Source organism: Lynx canadensis, chromosome B4, assembly GCF_007474595.2.
Source record: "Lynx canadensis isolate LIC74 chromosome B4, mLynCan4.pri.v2, whole genome shotgun sequence".
NCBI classification, from domain to species: Eukaryota; Metazoa; Chordata; class Mammalia; order Carnivora; family Felidae; genus Lynx; species Lynx canadensis.
The window spans coordinates 122603467-122624046 of NC_044309.1; the positions used below are offsets into that span (position 1 = coordinate 122603467).

Here is a 20580-nt window from a genome sequence, read left to right on the forward strand (position 1 = left end):
AGCAGGAACGATTTTTCTGAAGGTCAGCTGGTCAACAATAGCCTCAATCCAATGGTGACACTTGTGAGTTAAAGTTTAGCTAATCCTCAAACACTTCCATTTACAAAAGTCCAACAATCTCTGAACACCACAGCTCCCAAAACCCCACATAAAAGCAATAGTTTTCTTTGTTTAGAGAGATTGTGTCTTACAAGTGCAGTTCTCCCTTACCTAGCAGGCAGTTAATTCAGCTTTTTTGTTTGTTTGTTTGTTTGTTTCAGGTATTAAGTGATCGCCTCTTCAATCCACAATAGAAATATTTATTTCTTCCAGCTGAGGGAAAACTTATGAAATTTACACACAATCCCAATACACACAAACCCATAATTCACATTTGCTGCAGTATGTGATCTCGAGTTTATCTTTATTCCAGTTGATCTTTATTCTTCCCTGTGAGGAAGAAGATTGGCAGGCAAAGCTTTGTATTGGTTCACATTTGTGGAGACTGAGGCACACAGGTCACATGGCTGGTTAGAGTCAGGGTGGGACATGTGGGTGCATCACTCAATTCTCCCCAACCACAGTTTATCCTCTCAGTGCCCTGAAGCTATTACTAGGATCCTGTCACTCATCTAGAAAGCTCACTACAGTGATAGATGAATCAAGGCCTAGACTACAGCTTTGATTATAATGGCAAGACATTTGGCACTTTATTTATTTATTTAGTTAGTTAGTTAGTTAGTTAGTTTTGCCAACTATGAGTTGGGCTACTAGCATTGGATTCTTAGCAAATATTATCTTATCTAATTAAAGCACATACAAAAATGGCTGCCTAGAAGCGACAAGTCCCTAAAGAGGAGGGGAAAGGTACCAGGAGAACTTGGAAGAAGGTAAGGTTACTTCTCTGTGAGGATCAGGCAAGATTTCATGGACAAAAAGACCCTTAAGTTAAACCTGGTAGGATGAATGAGATTAGCAAATTCAACAGCACATATATAATTCCAAGGATGAGGGATTTATCAACCCCATGCTGGGGTCCCTGAAAGGGTATTTAGCCATCTCCATGAGACCATATGCCCATCTCTAGTGGAATCACAGAACTGTGTCTGCTTTCCACCCTTGCAGAGGACACAAGGACCCCTCCATATGTTCAATTCATTGAGCAATCCAGATCTCATTCTATAATTAAAAGGCCAAAAAGATTCACTCCTCACCTGGGAAAACTGGGCAAAGCTGCGATCTGAAAACAAGGGCACATGTCCCAGCAGCTCATGGCAGATGTCACTGAAAGATACAAAGGACAGAGCTTGGAAGTGAGGAAGGTTATAAGTCAAGCCAGATGCATTCTTTCTACATGAGAAATAGGCAGGTAGAAAGGAGGTAAGCCATTCAGGTTTATGACCTCACTCCCAAGCATTAGTGGCATGCAAAGCTTGGGATCAAATGAGGCAAGATACAAGAGAAAAGGAAGAAGGGAAAAGAAAAGTAAGGAGCAAATCAGGGAACAAACGCCAGAGGGCCTTAGATATATCCTCAGTGGGGTGCAGAACAGAAGAGCCAATATTCCCATGGACCTCCTCCCATACACCTGAGTGAGCTGTAGGTCACAAACACTTCCCATCCCAAGTCTTCATCTTGGTAGTGACATCATGGGCAAATGCAATGTGTTCAGTTATTCCCCATGAGAAATAAAAGTTAAATTTAAAAAATAGTGCTGTTCTTTGCTTATTTATTCAAGAGAGAGGCAAAAGTCATTCAGAGAAGAAAATTTACATTTATTTAACACTTAATGTGCCAGGCCCATTAGAAATAGGTCTTTTCTGATTTGTAGTTATAAACTTTGTGGACAGGCAAAAAATATTTTGGGTGTCCTGTTAAAAAAATTTTTTTTTTTACTTCATTTTTGAGAGAGACAGAGACAGAGCATGAGCATGAGCAGGGGAGGGGCAAAGAGAAAAGGAGGCACAGAATCCAAAGCAGGGTCCAGGCTCCGAGCTGTCAGCACAGAGCCCAACACGGGGCTCGAACCCACCAACTGTGAGATCATGCCCTGAGCCAAAGTCAGACACTAAACTGACTGAGCCACCCAGGCGCCCCAGGTGTCCTACTTTTTGTATAAATTGCATAAGTTCTATTTGATTTGATTAAGAAGATGGCTAACTGTCAAAGTAAGGTCATTCTCGACCTCCATACAAACACATCTAGACATAGAAAGATCAGAATCATCCAGATGTGTATTTAGGAGGCGCTGAGATCACCTGGCCACCACTTGCTCCTGTTCACATTTGGAGCTTCATAGCTCTGATTCCTACACTCCCTTTGGAGGTTGACTGTGACCTCTTATTCCCACAGCCAGAGAAGATCTGAATACGTGGTTCATAAGATGCCCAAATATCCAATCAGTAAGGTCTATCCGGACAGAGAAAATCCCCAGAAGAGATGAATCTCTCTCTTTGTACTACCATCAAACAATCCAGAAAACTAGTCCTGTGGATCAGCCCACGATGAACCCAAACCTCAGTCCTGGAGCAGGGATCAATGGCACTCACGGTGGCTGGATACTGGTAGCAGGAGGAGAATACTCACGGTTCAGGCGTGTACATGGGCTTGGACCCATGTCTGATGTATTGAGTGCAGTGGAAGACTCGGAAGGCCAGGCCACCCAAGAAATCCCGAGAGGAAAGCAGGCCAGCCACGGGTCGGAGGCGGAATCCAGTGCAAGCTGGGAAGCAAAAGAGAAAGAAAACTCAATGCCCATCGCGGCAGAGGCAGAGGAGCCTGAAAAGCGTTAGGCAAGGGAGCAGTAGACCCAACTGTCTAGGAGAATAGATGCCGATGCCAAGTAGACTTGGCTTCACAGCTCTGTCCCTACGCTTTGTAGCTGGGCGATTTGCATCAAGTAACTTCATTTCTCTGAGCCTCATTTCCTCATCTGCAAAATGTAGATAGATGTTTACTAGCTTTATTCCAAGAATCGAACGAGCTAGTAAATATAAAGTCCTTAGCACATTGGAGACATTTAATAAATTTAGCTTTCATTCTTGTTTATTAGGATGAAACACTTATTCCCTATTTCTCATGTCTCTAGAGTTGAAAGGGACTTTTCACTCCACTTCCAGAAGGGAAAAGGATGAAAGGAATACTTCCAGCTTCTTTACTGCCCTTCACACATACACCCCCCAAAGAGCAAGGACTTGTCCGATTGGAGCATTTGGGAAGAGAAAACGAATGTTCTCCGTGTGACCTCTTTGGTCCTTTCTCACCTGTCTGCTCACAGAGCTGCACATTCTGGTCTGCTCTTGGCCATGCAATGGAATATACACTTGACCATGAATTGGTAGATAAGTTTACATAATTCAGAGGTGAAATATTGGGAAGTCCATTTTGTTTGTACATCCACACCACATTCTCTAAGTAGCTTTTATCAGTAATAAAGTTGACATTTTGATCCTCTCTCTGGTTCCAATTATCTGTCTCCCAATTTGTTTCAAACTTGGAAGGAGAATAATAATCAGTGATGATGGTGATGATGATGATGATGATGATGACGATGATGATGGTAATGATAGCTAGCACCATATACTACCTGCCATACTGTTCTAAGCACTTTATATCTACTAACTAATCCTCCTAATAACCCTACGAGGTAGATACTTGTATTATTCCCACTTTACAGATGGGAAAGCTGAGACACAGAGAAGTTTAATTTCTTGTCCAAGGTTACATCTACAGTCAGTCTGGCTCCAAAGTCTGTTCTCTGAATGACTTCTCTGTAACTCCCCAGCTGCTAGTGTTACCACTTTATTATCTCACTATTGGTCATGGCAAAATGGATATTTAGCCACAGCATGCCTTTAGGACCTGCTGTCCATCTGCCTATGTTCTTGGACCTGCAGGCTGAAATTCACTCTGCTTGGCCTCTCATTTCCCTCTTCAATGGGCAAGTAGAGACCCTCTAGATAGAAGGGACCCAAAGCTCATCTAGCTCATCCCTAGTCTATCCCAGCTGCCACTTCCTTCCCTGCCACATAATTTCCCTGGCTCCTTGCCCCAGAGCCGGCCATACCATTTCCACACAGCTCAGAGCCATAGAAACTTCTTCATTTCTGTAAACCTGTGGTCTGTCCTCCTACTTTCTCTCATTCTACCTGCCACATACTAGGTGTTTAGTATGTGTTAGCTGGTGGGTCTTATCTTGGTTTTGCCAAATTAATGTCTCCAGGCAGAAAGGAAAATACTTACCTCATTTGGAAATGATGTGCAGAGGCCAGGCATCCCAATAATGTTTTCCCCCCAAGAGTTACTCAGATTCCAATTCAGCCCAAATTCACTGAGCACCCCCTGTATATGTAGCACCACGCTGGGTGTTTTCACTTACTACGTCTTTTTTCATTCCCACAATTTCCCTACGAGACGGTCTCTATTTGACAGGTGAGCAAACTGAGGCAGGTTCATCCAACTAGATGGAGTCAAAGCAAGATTCCTACTAGTCAGAGGCATGGACTTAGAGCTCAGGGCTCTTGGTACTGCCGCAAATAACACATTTCGTACACAAAGCACACTGCAGCCATCTATAACCCAGCGGGAACTGCGAGGAGAACCCTGCCTGGGCACCTGGGACTTTGAGAATGGGAAAAAAAATGCTTTTCAGGGACAGGGATACGGCAAAACCCACACACGATGCCTTGTCTTGGATGAGAGTGGATTAACAGTGGAAGCTGGTGGTGAGGCAGAGCCCAGCAGTGAGATTTGTTTTTCCGACCATCAACCTGCCTGCATCACCACACATACCCTGGTACTAGCCGTGATTTACTTTCTTCCCTTTCCCTTCCCTCCTGCTCCCCCCACTTTTGTCCCTGAAGTAGACTTACTCTGCAGAAATTGAGAAACCTCTTCCAGCTGGGGAATGTTATCTTCGCGGAAGCCACAGTACTTTTCCAGAAGCGGGAAGATGTGATTGTGCTCATAGCAAGCATGAGTTTTATACAAGGACTTCAGGGTCCTGAACACCGTCCCCCAGGTTTTCTTTTCTTCCTCTGTGTATTCCACTCGAGGGATGGGCTGCCCACTGGAATATAGGCATGAAAGATTTGTCTCCAGAAAGGCAGGTGTAAAGCAGAGGAAGAAGGAGCATTAGCAGAGGGAGGGAGGTCCAGAATCTGTGAACCGTCACAGACTACAGGGGGTTTCATAAGTTATTCGAAAGAAGAAAGTTCCACTTCTTGATATAGGAAACATTCATGCAATTTGGCTAAGCCACGATACAAGCTCTCAACTCACCAACCGCACCAGAGATTTGTTCTCGCTTTGGAAAATCACTTGGCCTTTCTGCTCTTCTCTCTCTCCAGTTGTTTACCCAGAGTGGAAATTCACTTAACTGCAAGGGCCCAGCGGGTAACGTAAAGGGGCAAAGTAGTGGGTATGGACAGAGGAGGGTGGCAGCCAAGACAACTGAAAGGCACATCCTCTTTCTAAACAAAGGCATCCAAGTTCAAGTAAAGCAATATCGTGTTTTGCATTATGTCAACTAACGCAATTATATCTGCGGTCTAAAGTGGATTTAATATATGGACTGTGAGCCTGAGACCCTTGTTTAGTGGGCATGCACTTGCTAGATTTGATATTTCTTTTTTTTTAATTTTTTTAATGTTCTATTTATTTTTGAGAGAGACAGAGCATGAGTGGGGGAGGGGCAGAGAGACAGACAGACAGACAGAATCTGAAACAAGCTCCAGGCTCTGAGCTGTCAGCACAGAGTCCGACATGAGGCTCGAACTCATGAACCGTGAGATTATGAGCTGAGCCGAAGTTGGACGCTTAACAGACTGAGCCACTCAGGTGCCCCTAGATTTGATATTTCTGACCTTAGGTATTTAAACCCATGCCAGGTGTAAGATCTGCTTTTGTAGCATCTTCTGTTATGACATAACAGAGCTACAGGGAGCTGGTTAAAATACATATGTTGGACCCTGTCCCATAGATCCTGAATCTGTGGGGGAGGAGAAAGCCCAGGCATCTGGACTGCAATAAGCTTCCAGGGGATACACTATGGTTTGAGAGTCAGTAGTTCAAAAGGTCCTTTTGAAAAACATCTAAGGATGAGCTGTGTTCTCAAGAGTAAAAACACATGAAAATCAAACAGAGCCTGACTTTTAAAAATCTAGCGACTGTTCTTTGCACTACAGACCTGTTTCCTAACAGGGTACACAGTGTCTAGGACGAGGCAGAACTTTTCGCTTAAGAATCTGGATCATTCTCAGGCTCCAAACTAGGTTTCTCCTGCCCTTTCGAAGCTGTAGCTCACCCAAGGCCATTAAAGCAAAGTCAGTGTTATGTTCCACAGAAAGGTGGGCAGAGATTAGGGCAGATTTTTGCTGATGCATTGGAAGCCACACAAACTCAGAAGACCCTATAATGGCCAGCAGGGTTTGTGAAAAGAAAACATCAGGCAAGCCCCTGCCTGAGGATGCACCATTATTTCCGGGCTAAGTGCTGATGGAGGGAAAAAGCAGGCTTCGAACATGGACAGAGAAGGGTTCACTACTTGGCTCTACAAGTTCCTAGCTGAATAACTGCTCTGGCAATTTAGTAAACCTCTCTAAATCTAACCTGTGCCGCTGGTACATGGGCTGATAAGTAACTATTTGGGAGGTATAGAGGAGAATTAGGTGAAATACTATGTACAAAGTACCAAATATTGGTGCTGACAAATAATAATACCACTGGATAATGGATAATTATCATAACTGAGTCTTATTTAAAAAGAAAGGTGATTTGCTATTTGGTAATACAATTTTAAGAGATAGTAACGGGGCGCCTGGGTGGCTCGGTCGGTTAAGCGTCAGACTTCGGCTCAGGTCATGATCTCATGGTCCATGAGTTCGAGCCCCGCGTAGGGCTCTCTGCTGACAGCTCAGAGCCTGGAGCCTGTTTCAGATTCTGTGTCTCCCTCTCTCTCTGCCCCTCCCCTGTTCATGCTCTGTCTCTCTCTGTCTCAAAAATAAATAAACGCTAAAAAAAAAATTAAAAAAAAAAAAGAGATAGTAACATCCTGGGTACCATGATGTCCCTTTGGTTAATAGTTACCTTTCCAGGGTGTGCCATGTCCCTTCCCCATTCTTCCAGTAAAGCAGCCTCCTCCCCTCCCAGCCTCAGGTTCAGGTGGGAGGAGACTCCACCACTCTTACCTGGGCATGTGACCAGGCCTGGCTATTTAGAGCATCTCATTTCCCTGGTCACAGACAGTGGCTGAGAGACGGGCCCATGTTCTAATCAGAGCCAATGAGACTCACAGAGAAAACTTTTGTGGAACCTGTTGGAAGGAGATAGAACCTCTAATTGTGTTGAGGTGTCAGCCTGGTGGTGCTGGGCCCACCTCCAAGAGAGACGCCACCGATGGCCAGAGAGCAGGGCCAATGCAGAGGACTCCAGAGTCAGAGAGAGGGAGGGAGGGTGGGAGGGACAGAAGCGTGTGGCAACTTGAGCAAGTTATTGCCACTTTCTGAGCCATATATATATTCAACATAAGGACAGTCAAATCCTTCTTGTAATATTGTAATAAGAATCAAATACGTCATCTCTGAAGCACTGTCTGGATGTAGTAAACATTTCAGAATTTATTTTCTCTCTCTGTCTCATACGTACACACTAACTTCCATGGTTTACTTAGAAAGTAAACACAGCACATATTACTCCATCTTCCACTTCCATCAAGAGACCTGAGGTTTCATAAGATCCTTGATCTTTGAAGAAATTGTCAATTATTCTCATCAAGTCATGGTCTCATTAAGTAAACTAAACTAAGACATTTTAGGTTGAGTGTCCATTTAGTTTGAAATAAGGAAGAGATATCTAGTTAAGCCAATTAGGATCCTTCTTCAAAAAAGTGTTTTAAGTAGACGACGTTGTTTCTGAATTATTTCACCAACCAAATATGGCATTCAAGATACTCCAGCACCTGGCATAGCCTTCCCTCTCCTTGGAGTCTTATTTTACACCAGATCTTCCCACATAGGTAATTATTACAAGACAAATAATTTGGTGCCTCAGAACTGCAACTGCCATTTTTCAGCGCCTCTTCAATCTGATGTTTTAAGACTTTCATTAAATGTTCTTGGGCAGGAGATTCGGAGCACCACACGGCAGATGGGCGGAGAAGAGGTCGTTAGTTAGCAGTGGTGGGGGTTAGTTGCTTCTTTACTCTCCATAGGAATTGACTCTGGCCCCCAATATTCACATCTCAAAACAAAAGCCCTGTAGCTAAACGGGCCACCTTCTCTCCTTCATTACTCCCATTCTCTTTGGCTGTAAACTCCAGCTCAATCTTTAATTCTCAGCCTAAACTTTACTTCCTGCTGACCTAGTTGCCCAATCTACATTCCAACTCCTAATTATACGGCCTCAGGACAGCCAAGTTTTAACTTTGGGAACACCTATCTCGTTTACTGTTGCTTTTGTCACTGCCTTCCCCGTATTCCCCAGAGGGCATGGGCTCTGTGGGTCTTGCTCTTGGGGTGGGCCCTGGAACTTAGTGGATACATTCTGTCACGTGATCAATATCGTGTGGTTCCATGACTCATAACGCAGGAGCTTGGGCCTCATTCCCCATGCGGAAAGTGCCAGAGATCTGAACGTGGGGGCTATTGGTATGGAGGGTGGCAGAAACCAAGGAAGAGGGCCAAAGTTGAGTCTGAAAGACATTACAAGCTCTGGGGTGAGACGAACAGGCCAGGGAGAACTGGGAACAAACCTCAGAAAGGAGGGAGGGAAATCAGTAGACAGTAGAATACATTTGATTCTCTTTATATGTGGTAGTTGTGCTACATAAGGTCACCATGAGCTCTGAGCTGAACTCTGAACGCAGAACCACTGGTCCAGAAGAAAATACAGGACTAGGGTCCCATGAGCTCTCATCACATTTTCATCAACTGATAACACCTAACTTCGTTTTGTGTGGGCTTTTGTATAAAAAAATCTTATTTAATATATACGGCTGATTCATTAACGTTGATCTCGACAGCACTATAACTCCTGCTTGAACAAAGCTTATCTAACACACGCATTTTCTCCATAAACACATTAGAGCCTTCTCACACTTAGGAACCCTAGACGGCACTTCACCACTGTGCTGGGGGGAGGGGGGCATTTTAAACAGGAAAATGATCAACAAAAAAAATGCAAAAATTTGGCAACCGGGTCTCTAAATAGACTTCAATAAGAATAGTTGTTTATGGTATAGAAGCTGAAATAAGAAGGCAGTGTCACCTTGTTCAGTCTGAGACCTCGTGCATCAGGCAACTCCAATCTTCCCCCACTCTGTGCATGTCTGGGAATGATTGCAAAAGTGCCACAAGAATTGAATTGGAGGTCTCAAATAAATGAAGCAAGTAATCCTCGAATAATGAAAATCCACTGTGCCAGATACTGAGCTAAGAGACCATTTCAAAGAAGAAAGGGATGGTAAACAGGGTCAAAAGTTTAAAAGAGAGCAGCTAAAATGAGTTCTGAAATAGGCTTTGAATTTGAGAACAAGTTCAGCCCTACTAGCCACATGACCTTGGCCACATCACTTAACCATCTGAGATTCATTTGTAAAAATGGGGAAATTGACTAGAAGGTCTCTAACGATTCTCAGAGAGCCAGGCATCCATGGATGGTTTTCAATAATCAATTTAACTTGCTTGATAAACATGGAGAATGGTGAGGCATTCAATCCATTCCAGGCTTCTCCATTAGGTTTCACAGTTTTATTTATTTTTTTAAATGTTTACTTATGTTTGAGAGAGAGAAAGCGTGAGCAGGAGAGGGACAGACAGAGGGAGGTGGACGGAGAATCTGAAGCGGGCTCTGCGCTGACAGCAGACGGCCAGATGTGGTGCTTGAACTCACAAACTGTGAGATTATGACCTGAGCTGATGTCAGACGTTTAACTGACTGAGCCACCCAGCTGCCCCAGGTTTAACATTTTTATGGAAAGGAGGTTAGGGGATCAGTTTCTCTCCTCAAATCGCAAGAGCCAGACAGTAAGTGAATGTCCTTCCTAAGCAGCTCCTGGATTATATGGAGAAGTGTGGTCTCTTGACGCTGAGAATCCCGGCACTCAGGGAAGTGGGTAAGAATGACTTTGGAGTTAGAGAAATCTGAATTCAAAAGGGGATGATGCCACCTACTAGTTATATTATGACCTTGGTAAGTTACTTAACTGTATTGAGCATTACTTTTCCCATCTGAAAACCAGGGAATTATTATTAAGACTAAATAAGATAATGACATAATGTAAGCAAAGCATTTAGCAAAGCCCCAGACAGAGCAAGGAGATCATAAATTTAAGTTATTATTATTGGCTACCTGAAAAAGTTTCCTGTCTGTACCCGATTTGATGGTGTTCACCTGACCATGTTAGGGCAAAGGCAAACTGGGGAGAGGTTGCCATGTTCTGTGGTTCCTGTTTGTCACAAGCCAAGGCCCCAAACCCAAATGGGCCTAGGTTTAACCAATATCAGGTTTAACCAAAGTTCTGGATCTTTCCACTGCCGGGAGTCATTCAGAGAAGGGAATTGTCTTATTTTCTCCGGAGGTCTTTCCATCTGGACGGTAACTTTGTATTCAGTCAACAGAGCCCTATTATTTTCATCGCCCTCAGAATCTATCAAAGCTGTTAAAGTACCATCCCTCAGGGTTCTGGTCAACTTTTTAAAAATTTTTATTTATTTATTTAGAGAGAGAATGAGATGGGCGGGTGGGGGGGGGGAGAGAATGAGACACAGAGAGAGAGAGAGAGGATCCCAAGCAGGCTCCAGCGCAGAGCCTGACATGGGGCTCAAACCCACGAACCATGAAGTCACGGCCTAAGCTGAAATCAAGAGTCAGATGCTTAACCGACTGAGCCACCCAGGTGTCCCAGATGCTGGTCAACATTTATGTCTCATCTTGTGCATGTCTTTTCTCGCGTCTTAACTCAGGAATGGAGCTCAGGCCTCAAACGCTAAGTTTCCCCGTGGTAGCATTTCTGTAGTTCCTGAGGGCTCAAAACAGCAAAAACAGCTCCCTTCCCAAACTGACATCTTTGATATTTGCATTTTCCTTTGGCCAAAATAGAGTAGAATCCCAGACAGAAAACAATAAGCTCCTCTGAAAATTGCCCTTCGCAGCTGGGTCAGATCAGATCAAAGAAGAACGCTGAGGCACGGCTCATCTAAAACCTCAAATGATTCATTATTTCAGTAAAGCAGCCAACTCCTCCTTGAATGTAAATGATTCTCTTTTTCCTTCTTCCCTGTTTAATGTGGAGAATACCAGAGGCTGTGTTATTCAGGGCGAGGCCTTTTGTAATTACTTCAGACGTTAGCGCATAAGGACACAACAAAGCTGGGGAGAAGGCCGGCCCGGCACGGTGGGTAATTTTGTTTTGTCTAGCAGCAATTTTTTTTTTTTTTGAAACATGTGTTATTAAAGGGAGGGTTTAAACACACATGCGCGCGCACACACACACACACACACACGCGCGCGCGCGCGCGCGCGCGCGCACGCACGCCGAAGGCGGGACTCTCTATGCTGGTATTTTCCAAACTTGGGCAAGGAAAAGGTAAGCCAGGAGCGTGCGCTTCTCTCTTCCCCAAGACCAGCAAAGTGGACTTACTGTCGGTAGCTGTAGGCAATGTCAGCAAACTGCTTCCGTCTTGCTCGATACACAGGATCCTTAAAACCCTAGGAGAGAGGAGACACTTGACTTCTCAAGGCTTGGGCAGAGAGGCCTAGCATGTCCCTGTGGGATTTGAATGGGGGCTCTGTGAGCTCTGACAGCCCCGCTCTCCTTCCTCAGCTTCTTGATAAACAAACAGGTACATGCTTGCTGCTATTGCAATTTTTTAAAATAGTATTTATTGGGTCTTTATTATATGCCTGTCTATGTGTGCTAGGGACTTACTTTATCTGTAAGTCCCACAAAAATCTTGCATGGTAGCTCAGTATGATTATCCTCATGCCTCCAGCGTAAACAGTGGCCCAGGAAAAGGAGTCAAGCAAAGATGAGACCAGGGTTTGAAGCACCCAGTTTCATGCTGTTTTCATTGCACTTCAGGGTCAACCTTGATACCGCAGCAGGGGCTCACCTGAGAAATCAATCTCAATATAGAAAAATGAAGATAATCATTTCTCCTTTGAGGCTCACCCACCGGCAGGCAGCCTTTCCCCCAACAATCCTAAGCAGCATGTTTCTTTTATATATATATATATTTATATATATATATAAATATATATATACACATATATATGTATATATACATATATATGTTTCTTTTATATATATATATGTATATATATATATATAATTTATTTGGGGGGGGGGCATGTGAGTGGGGGAGGGGCAGAGAGAGAGGAAGAGAGAGAGACTCCCAAGCAGGCTCCACACTCAGCATGGAGCCTGAGGCAGGGCTCGATCCCACGAACCGTGAGATCATGACTGGAGCCAAGATCAAGAGTCAGATGCTCAACCGACTGAATCACCCGGGCACCCCCAGAAGCAGCATATTTCTGAAGAGTGGAAAGAAGCCAAGGGTGTCTTTCAGTGTTGGTGGGACATATACCTTAGTCAGAGATGAGTCCAATTAATTAAAAGGGCATTTTCCCTGCACTTTCTTCTAGGAGTCCTATGGTTTAAGGTCTTGCACTTAAGTCTTTAATCCATTTCAAGTTAATTTTTGCAAGGGGTATCAGATAGGCATCTAATTTCATTCTTTTGCATGTGAATATCCAGTTTTCCCAACTCCATTTACTGAAGAGACTATCATCCATTCCCCATTGAGTATTCTTGGCTCCCTTGTCAACTCTTAGCTGACTGCATATGCATGGCTTTACTTCTGGGCTCTCAATTCTGTTCCATTGGTCAATTTATGCTGGTACCATACTGTTTTGATTTGTATAACTTTGTAATATAATTTGAAATCAAGACATGTGACACCTCCACCTTTGTTCTTCTTTCTCAAGGATTGCTTCTTGACAATAATTTTTCTGGATATAACGCCAGAAGTACAAGCAACAAAGTAAAAGTCAACCAGTAGGACTATGTCAAACTAATACTTTTGCACTGTAAAAGAAACAACCAACCAAATGAAAAGGCAACCAATGGAACGTGAAAAAAATATTGCAAACCGTGTATCTAATATAAGGTAAATACCTAAAATATATAAGTAACTCATACAATGCAGCCCTAAGTTTTCCATTTAAAAAATAAGCCATAGAACCGAATAGACATTTTCTAAAGACGAAATACACGTAGTCAGTAAGTACCTGAGAAGACGCCCAACACTCATCTTCAGGGAAATGTAAATCTAAACCACAATGAGATACCACCTGACACCTTTTAGAATGGCTATCATCATAAAGACAAGAGAGAATGAGTGAGGATATGGAAGAAAGGGAACCCTCACGTACTGCATATGGGAATGTATATTGGTGTAGCCACTATGGAACAGTATGAAGGTTCCTCAAAAAATTAAATACAGAACTACCATATGAACCAGCAGTCTCACTTCTGGGTTTCCATCTAGAGGAAATGAAAATAAGATCTTGAAGAGATATCTATATTCCATGTTCACTGTAGCATTACTCACAATAGCCAACATATGGAAACAACCTAAGTGTCTGTCAATAGACGAAAGGATGACGAAGATGTACCCATATATATCACATATATTATAATATATAATATATAGTATAGTAATATAATACAGATATATATCCTACCACTCAACCATAAAAGAAGGAAATCCTGCCACTTCCGACAACATGGATGACTTGTGAAGTTATTATGCTAAGTAAGTCAGACAGAGAAATACAAATACTGCATTATCTTACTTCTATGTAAAATTGAAAAAAAGCTGAATTCATAGAAGCAAAGTCGAATGGTGGTTGCCAGGGGCTGGGGTGGGAGAAATGAGCAGATGTTGGTCAAAGGGTACAGACTTGCAATTGTAAGATGAGTAAGTTCTGGAAATGTAATGTACAGCATAGTAGCTATAATTAATAATACTGTATTATATACTTGGAAGTTGGTAACAGAGTAGATCTTAAATATTCTCATCACACACACACACACACACACACACACACACACACACACACACAAATGGCAATCATGTGAAGCGACAGAGGTGTTAACTAACCTTACTGTTATAATCATTTTGCGATACATATGTGTATCAAATCATCACGTTATACACTTTAAACTTACACAATGTTATGTGTCAATTATATCTTAATAAACCTGGAAAGGGAGGGGAGGTATTTTACCAAAAAAATGATAGTACCTGAATTTTAGAAAAACAAGAGACTAGCATCATACTAGAACTTACTTTGTTCATTCCAAGAATTTCCCAATAAGGGAGGACCTCTACCACCTGCCCCACCTTCCCTTCAAACCAAGGTGTTGATGAATCATAAACAAGGGCTTGCATCATGGAGTGTCATATTTAGAGAAGTATTTTTAAACGACAAGTACTCCCTGATTTTTAGATATTTTCTTGTTTTGTCTTGTCTGATTGGCTGGTTGGTTGGTTATTTTGTTGTTGGTGGTGTCATTGTTTTCAATCAGAGTCTGCCAGCAGTTCCAAAGAACCAGTGTCCATATATATATGTAATCTGAGAGTCTGTAGCATAAAGTTCGCCATACAGAAAGAACTACAAACACTTGTTGAAAGAGGGAAAGAAGGAAGGAGGAAGGGATGATCAGAGGGAGGGAGGGAAGAAAGAATGTCTTAGTTTGCTTCTTAAGATATATTTTGAGAAAGAGAAATCTAAATGTTTCACACCAGAAAATTAAAATTACTACGTATTCTTATTCCAAATTCAAATCCCAAGTAAATTAAGTGATTATTCAGTTTGGAAAACATTCCATGACGCAGTTATTACAAAATATAGCTCTTCGGTTTTCCTCACAGTGCTGAATGGTTTGGAGTCATTAATCACAGGAAGGAAGGCTTAGGAATCTGAAAACTTAAAACTACCCTTGGTGCCCTTCTATTGGATGAAGATAAGTTGCCTTGGGATGATGCAGTAAGTAAATTGGGCACCATGATTTGATTTCCAAGCAGCACTGAATGCATCCCTTTAGGAGCCTGCCTACTGGGCTAAAGGAAGAACACATCTCCATAGTTAGGACTCAAAATATGAACTTAATACTTGCCAGTCATTAAGGTCTGGTGACCACAGTCATCCTCACCTACAAGTCTTATTTAACAGTCTGTAATAGGGGCGTCTGGGTGGCTCAGTCAGTTGAGCGACCAACTTCAGCTCAGGTCATGATCTCACGGTTTGTGAGTTCGAGCCCCACGTCAGGCTCTGTGCTGACAGCTCAGAGTCTGGAGCCTGCTTCTGATTCTGTGTCTCCCTCTCTCTCTGCCCCTCCCCCACTCGTGCTCTGTCTCTCTCTGTCTCAGAAATAAATAAACATAAACAAAAATTTAAAAAAAAATAACAGTCTGTAATAAATGGCTCTCCCCAGCCCTTAAGTATACAGCATAGACTTTTGCACCTATAAGCCGTCTTGGAGAATATTTCTATATTTTGATCAAGATATGAGAAAAATGAGGCCCACGGAGCACCTCCATGGGAGTTTTCTGTTTGCACCCTTGGCTGACGAGCTGAGGGTTGAGGGTTGAGGCAGGAAACCAGGGGGATGAGGGAAGATCTCCCTTAACCAGTGGATTTTCACTTCATCATGCTGCCTCCAGGAGTGAGAAGCCCATGACAATCTCTCTGCCCTATTCGGCTCTTTATCTTTGATCCGTAATGTATATTGTCTAGGTAGTTTGAAGATATTTTCATCAGTGAAAAAAAAAGCTTAATATAAAATTGCATATCCAGGAGGTATCAACTATGATGGAGGGAATGTACAAATGAAGTGATGGAAAAAGTACACCAGGGCCTAACAAACGTTACAAAAATGAGAGAGTAACCTTGATTTTTCTATACGATTCATGCTTTTGAGGTTTTGTACTGTGAGTATGGATTTCTTTTATAATTAGTAAAAAAAAGTAAAATAGCATTACAAATCCATCTCAAATCATTGTGAGGAAGCCACAGAAGATTCACATACTGAGATACGTTCAACACACGTACATACATACTTTTCTACACAGATTTTCCACAGGGAACGTTTCTAACCACAGTCCTTTCCAGCTCAAAGTGCCTAAGAAGTTCATTATCAGCCGTCCCAAGAACCGCGCCCCACCCCCCAACCAGGCTGCAAGGACTTTTGTTCTCTCGGTTGCCAGGGAAAGGGAGCTGTGGCCCCGAAGTCCATCTCTTGGTGGTTTGGCCTTGATCCTTTGGGCAGCCAGATGACCACAGGATCTCTGCAGCCATGCACAGTACACTCTGAATTAAGCTTCAGTTGATGATGACTAATCATCCTGTCTCAATTAAGCTAATAGCAGCAATTTCAGTAGCACTGCATGTAATTTATTTATAATCACCCTGTCTCAATTAAGCTAATAGCAGCAATTTCGGTTGCACTGCGTGTAACCAAGTATGTTTTGACAGGAAAATATATTGTTGGTGAAGGAGGAGTGGGGAAGGGGGGGGGAGGAGTGGAAGGGACAAAGTGGAGGGAATTCTACAGGAGGCAGTCTACATGCAATCACTTTCCTAAATCTCAGCATTTTTGTGACTTGGGTGTTGACGTGTGTGGTTCTGTTTTTGTGGGGATTTCAGGGAGCAGGTAACCGTGTGGAAAAGTCTTCTGGGTATTTTATACTGAGCTTTTCACGTTACCCTTTCTTGATATCATGGCTGAGGTTAAATCTCAGAAATGCCATCTTTAGACTAGCAAGGAGAACAGGGGTTTTCAAGTCAGGCAGGCTGGGTGGATTACTAACCCCAGTCACTAGGAGCTTGGCTTGAGGTTGGCGAGTTCGATTCTCAGAGCCTACGTTTCTTCATCAGTAAAGTGAGACTGTTAGCTCCAGTTCCCTCATGGTGTTGGGTGGGTTAGAGTCGGTAAGGTACACAGGGCACCAAGTAAAACTCTGAACACAAAGGAGACAATCAAAAAATGACACATTTGTGCAAAATGGTGGAAAATTCAAAAGCTGAGAAGTCTGGTTCAGAACATAAAAAGGATAGAGTCTGGAAAGGGTCACTGAGCCCCATCACCCACGGTTGGGCCTTCTAAACAGCATCTGTACAATTCTTTCTTTCCTATTTATATTCCATCTATGCCAACAATGAGAGACTTTTTGCATTCCATCAGCCCCACACCAAGTGGAGAAAGGATGGTACACAGGAGACAAGAGTCTCAAAGTGGTTTAGTAACTGCCATTGCCATCCTGCAGACCCCGCCCAGAGATGTGCAAACCAATAGACCAGGGCAGCACCAACAACAGCCCTGCCCCTTGCCCACTCTCTGTTGCTGGCCGTGCCTACCACCTATAAAGCCACAAAGTCTGTTTTGGAAAGGATTCAGATACCTGGTTGCCCAAGCCAATAACCTGAGAGTCATTGTTTTACTTCTCTCCTCCTCTCTTCCTTCACATCCCATAACCAATCTTTGTCCATTCTTCCTTCCAAATATCTTAAGTCTGTCCTTTTTACTTTATCCTCACTGCTGTCCCTTCGTTCAGGACCCCATCACTTCTTGCCTGGGCTAGCACAACTGCTTTCCAAGTGGACTTTCTTTGTTGCTTTCCATACCTCCCCCCTCATGCAGCCCCGGTAGATTTGCAAAGTACAGATCTGGTGCAGTCACTCTCATCTTTAAAAACTCTCAATGGCTTCTCATCAATTTAAGGGTAAAGTCCAAAATTTTTAACACAGTCCACAAGGCGTTATGCAATCTGGCTCTTCCTCCATTTCCAATTCTGTGTTGAACTACAATGGTAGTCCTGCATATTATGTCCCAAATTTGTCCCAGTTGGTTTTATTTTTATTCTTTAAACCCACCAGGCTTTTTGCCACATCAAGGCCTTTACACATGCTGTTCCCTGTTATTGAAATACCCTTCCCCACTCTTCTAGACCAATAAGCTACTAACTGGCCTTTCCATCTGGTTCAATTGCATCTTACAGACTTCCTTTGCTTTTTTCCAAACTTATTGATTTTCCCCTACAATACACTTTCTCAACAACCTGAGTGTTTCTCCTTTCAGACAATCATTATACTTGTTAATATCATTAAACTCAGGACTCTGTTAGTCTTACTTATCACTAGATTTTAAGTGCATGGCATAACTCAGCGTACTTCTGGGTAGGAGCTGTTAAAAAATTACGCAAAAAAATTACCATGTGCCTTTCCAAAGTCACATTAGATCATTGCCTAACAAGTTCACGGTAAGCTCTAGAGGCATGTATATCTGTCTGATGGGCAATTTACTACTTAGTAAGGCCCAGATTCTTCAGGGTTAGATGCCACTTACAGAAGATGGGCAAGTAGCAGAAGATTTATTTTATGATCAAGTTGCAAATGATTTATGTCCGGTAGATAAAAACACTCACAGTTACGGCTTTCTTGCCTTTGAGAGCATTAATCACTTGTAACTCCATCTCTGTGGTCTTGCTCCAGCACTCAATTTTTCAATGACCATCCATAATTTAGTCTCTTATGGCTTCCTTTGCACCAACGTCGTCATCTTGCTGGTTCCCTCACTACTGAGCTAATAGATTTTTGACCGATGTTGACTATATACCTGCATGATAGTTGTTTTTACTTTTTTGAAAATTATGTTTGGACAGAGCAACTTAGTAGGAGGGCCACAAGTCTTTGCTAACTGGCCGACATCTTTAGAATAGACTTTAATGGGGCCTTCGGGTGGAGAATTTTAATTGGCAGAAAGGAAGAGGAGAGGAGTACTAGAATGACAGCCCTCCACTCAGGGAAGAGCAAGGCTCTTTCTGGAGAGAAGAGAAACTCCGTACCTACATCTGAAAGACTGAAAAACAGTTTGAGACCTTTGGATAGTAGAAGAAATAACACAGATGCACAGTACTGCTGATTGATGTTTTCTCCACCAGAAAGCACCCCCTGGTGTGAATCTTCAGTCTAGACACTGGTGTAGGTGCCAGTGGAGCTGGCATAGGGAGCTCTGGGGTTAGGATCTGTGTGGCCAAGGCTGCTGGTGCTCCCGAAGGTCTGTGTCTCATCCCTTTTTCAGAGAACATTGCTAACCCACATTTCTCAGTCTTCTTTGAAGTTCCTAGCGGCTATGTGACTGGGCTGTAGTCAATGAAATTTGAGTGAAGGATGTGAGTCACCTCCAGACATGGCCCACAGAAACCTCCTGGGAGCAATTGTCTCTCTTTTCCCAGGTGCCGGCAGAAAAATAAAAGGGTCTGAGACTTGGAGGAAGGTATGCCCCTGAAGTGGGAGGGGCTTAGTCTCTGCAAGACTGTGTGGAGAAATCTCCCTACTGGCTTACACTGGAAATACACCTTCAGTTAATCCATGGTGACTTGGGGATTGTTTGATCAGCGGTTAGCCTACCCTAGTTGTTACCAGACTCCACTCACCTCTCCCTCTTTCCAGAAGTCCTCCCTAACCATTCCGGTCCACAGTGATAGTACATGCCGTCTGACTCATTAAACCTGGTGTCTAATCATCTACTTTTTGTGTGTTATGATTTAAACTAAATATTACCCGAACTGCGTTCCATGGAACACTACCATTTTAGATAATATCGCTAGGTATGCCATTAAAAAGGGGTTCCATCAGTAAAAAAAAGTTTGAGAAACATTAGGTTGAACGAGTTCATGTTTACGGGACTTTCCAACATCCCTAATGAGATCACAGGACTTGCATATGCTTCAAATGGGGCTCTAGCATATACTGTTTCTCCCTTTGATCATGAAAAAAATTTCTTTCGTGGATTATAGTTTGGGAAACATGCATATGACCCTTTCATGTGTGTGTGTGTGTGTGTGTGTGTGTGCGCGCGCGCGCGTGTATCTGTCTTATGCCTTTACAAGTCATGAGGAAGTGAATTTATTTTTCTCTGACAGTCTGTGCTCAAAGTATAAAGCACAGCACACACAGTTCTATGACATCAGTGTCAGAAAACTTAGCCTGGGGAAGGGGCCAGTGGAAGCGACGTCTTCAGGGAGGCCAGCATATGAGCTAGGCCGTAGAAAACGAATAGAGGTTTGCCAGCAGGGCAAGAACAGGTGAGACGATAAGGAAAATCACCCCAGGTGAAGGAGACAACAGGGACAGGACCACAGACGCTGGGGAACAGGCAGAGAAAGAGTCCGTTGGAGAACGGAAATCAAACAGACCACTTGGATTCTGTCTCCCAAGCTTACAGTTGAATCCCCGTCACCTCAGGCACCCCTTTGGGAAGAGCGGACACCCCTTCTCCCTCCGCCCCACAACTGGAGGCCCCAGGAGGGCAGAGGTCATGCCGTATTCATCATTTCAGCCCCCTTTCCTTTACATAGCCTGGGAGGCGGCTCACATATACGCGAGGCCACACGGCCGTCTGTCTCTGTCTGAGACTTCTCTGAAAATCAGAAAGCGCAACCCTCCCAGGATGGATGGTGATAACACCGAAATTTTAAAAATGCAGGGAGAGCATTTAGCACAGTGCCGGCACACAGTCCACGCTCAAGAAACGTT

At 43.3% G+C, this 20580-nt stretch overlaps 1 protein-coding gene across 1 annotated transcript in view; it reads right to left on the reverse strand.

Annotated features, from left to right (window-relative positions):
• PAH (phenylalanine hydroxylase) overlaps nucleotides 1-20580 on the reverse strand; it is a 72539-nt gene that overhangs the window by 12014 nt on the left and 39945 nt on the right. The window contains exons 5-8 of the mRNA XM_030323525.1: nucleotides 11618-11685; nucleotides 4851-5047; nucleotides 2566-2701; nucleotides 1194-1263 (exon numbers count right to left, since the gene is read on the reverse strand). Of these exons, the coding sequence (XP_030179385.1) occupies nucleotides 1194-1263; nucleotides 2566-2701; nucleotides 4851-5047; nucleotides 11618-11685 (471 nt within the window). The remainder of the gene's footprint in view (nucleotides 1-1193; nucleotides 1264-2565; nucleotides 2702-4850; nucleotides 5048-11617; nucleotides 11686-20580) is intronic.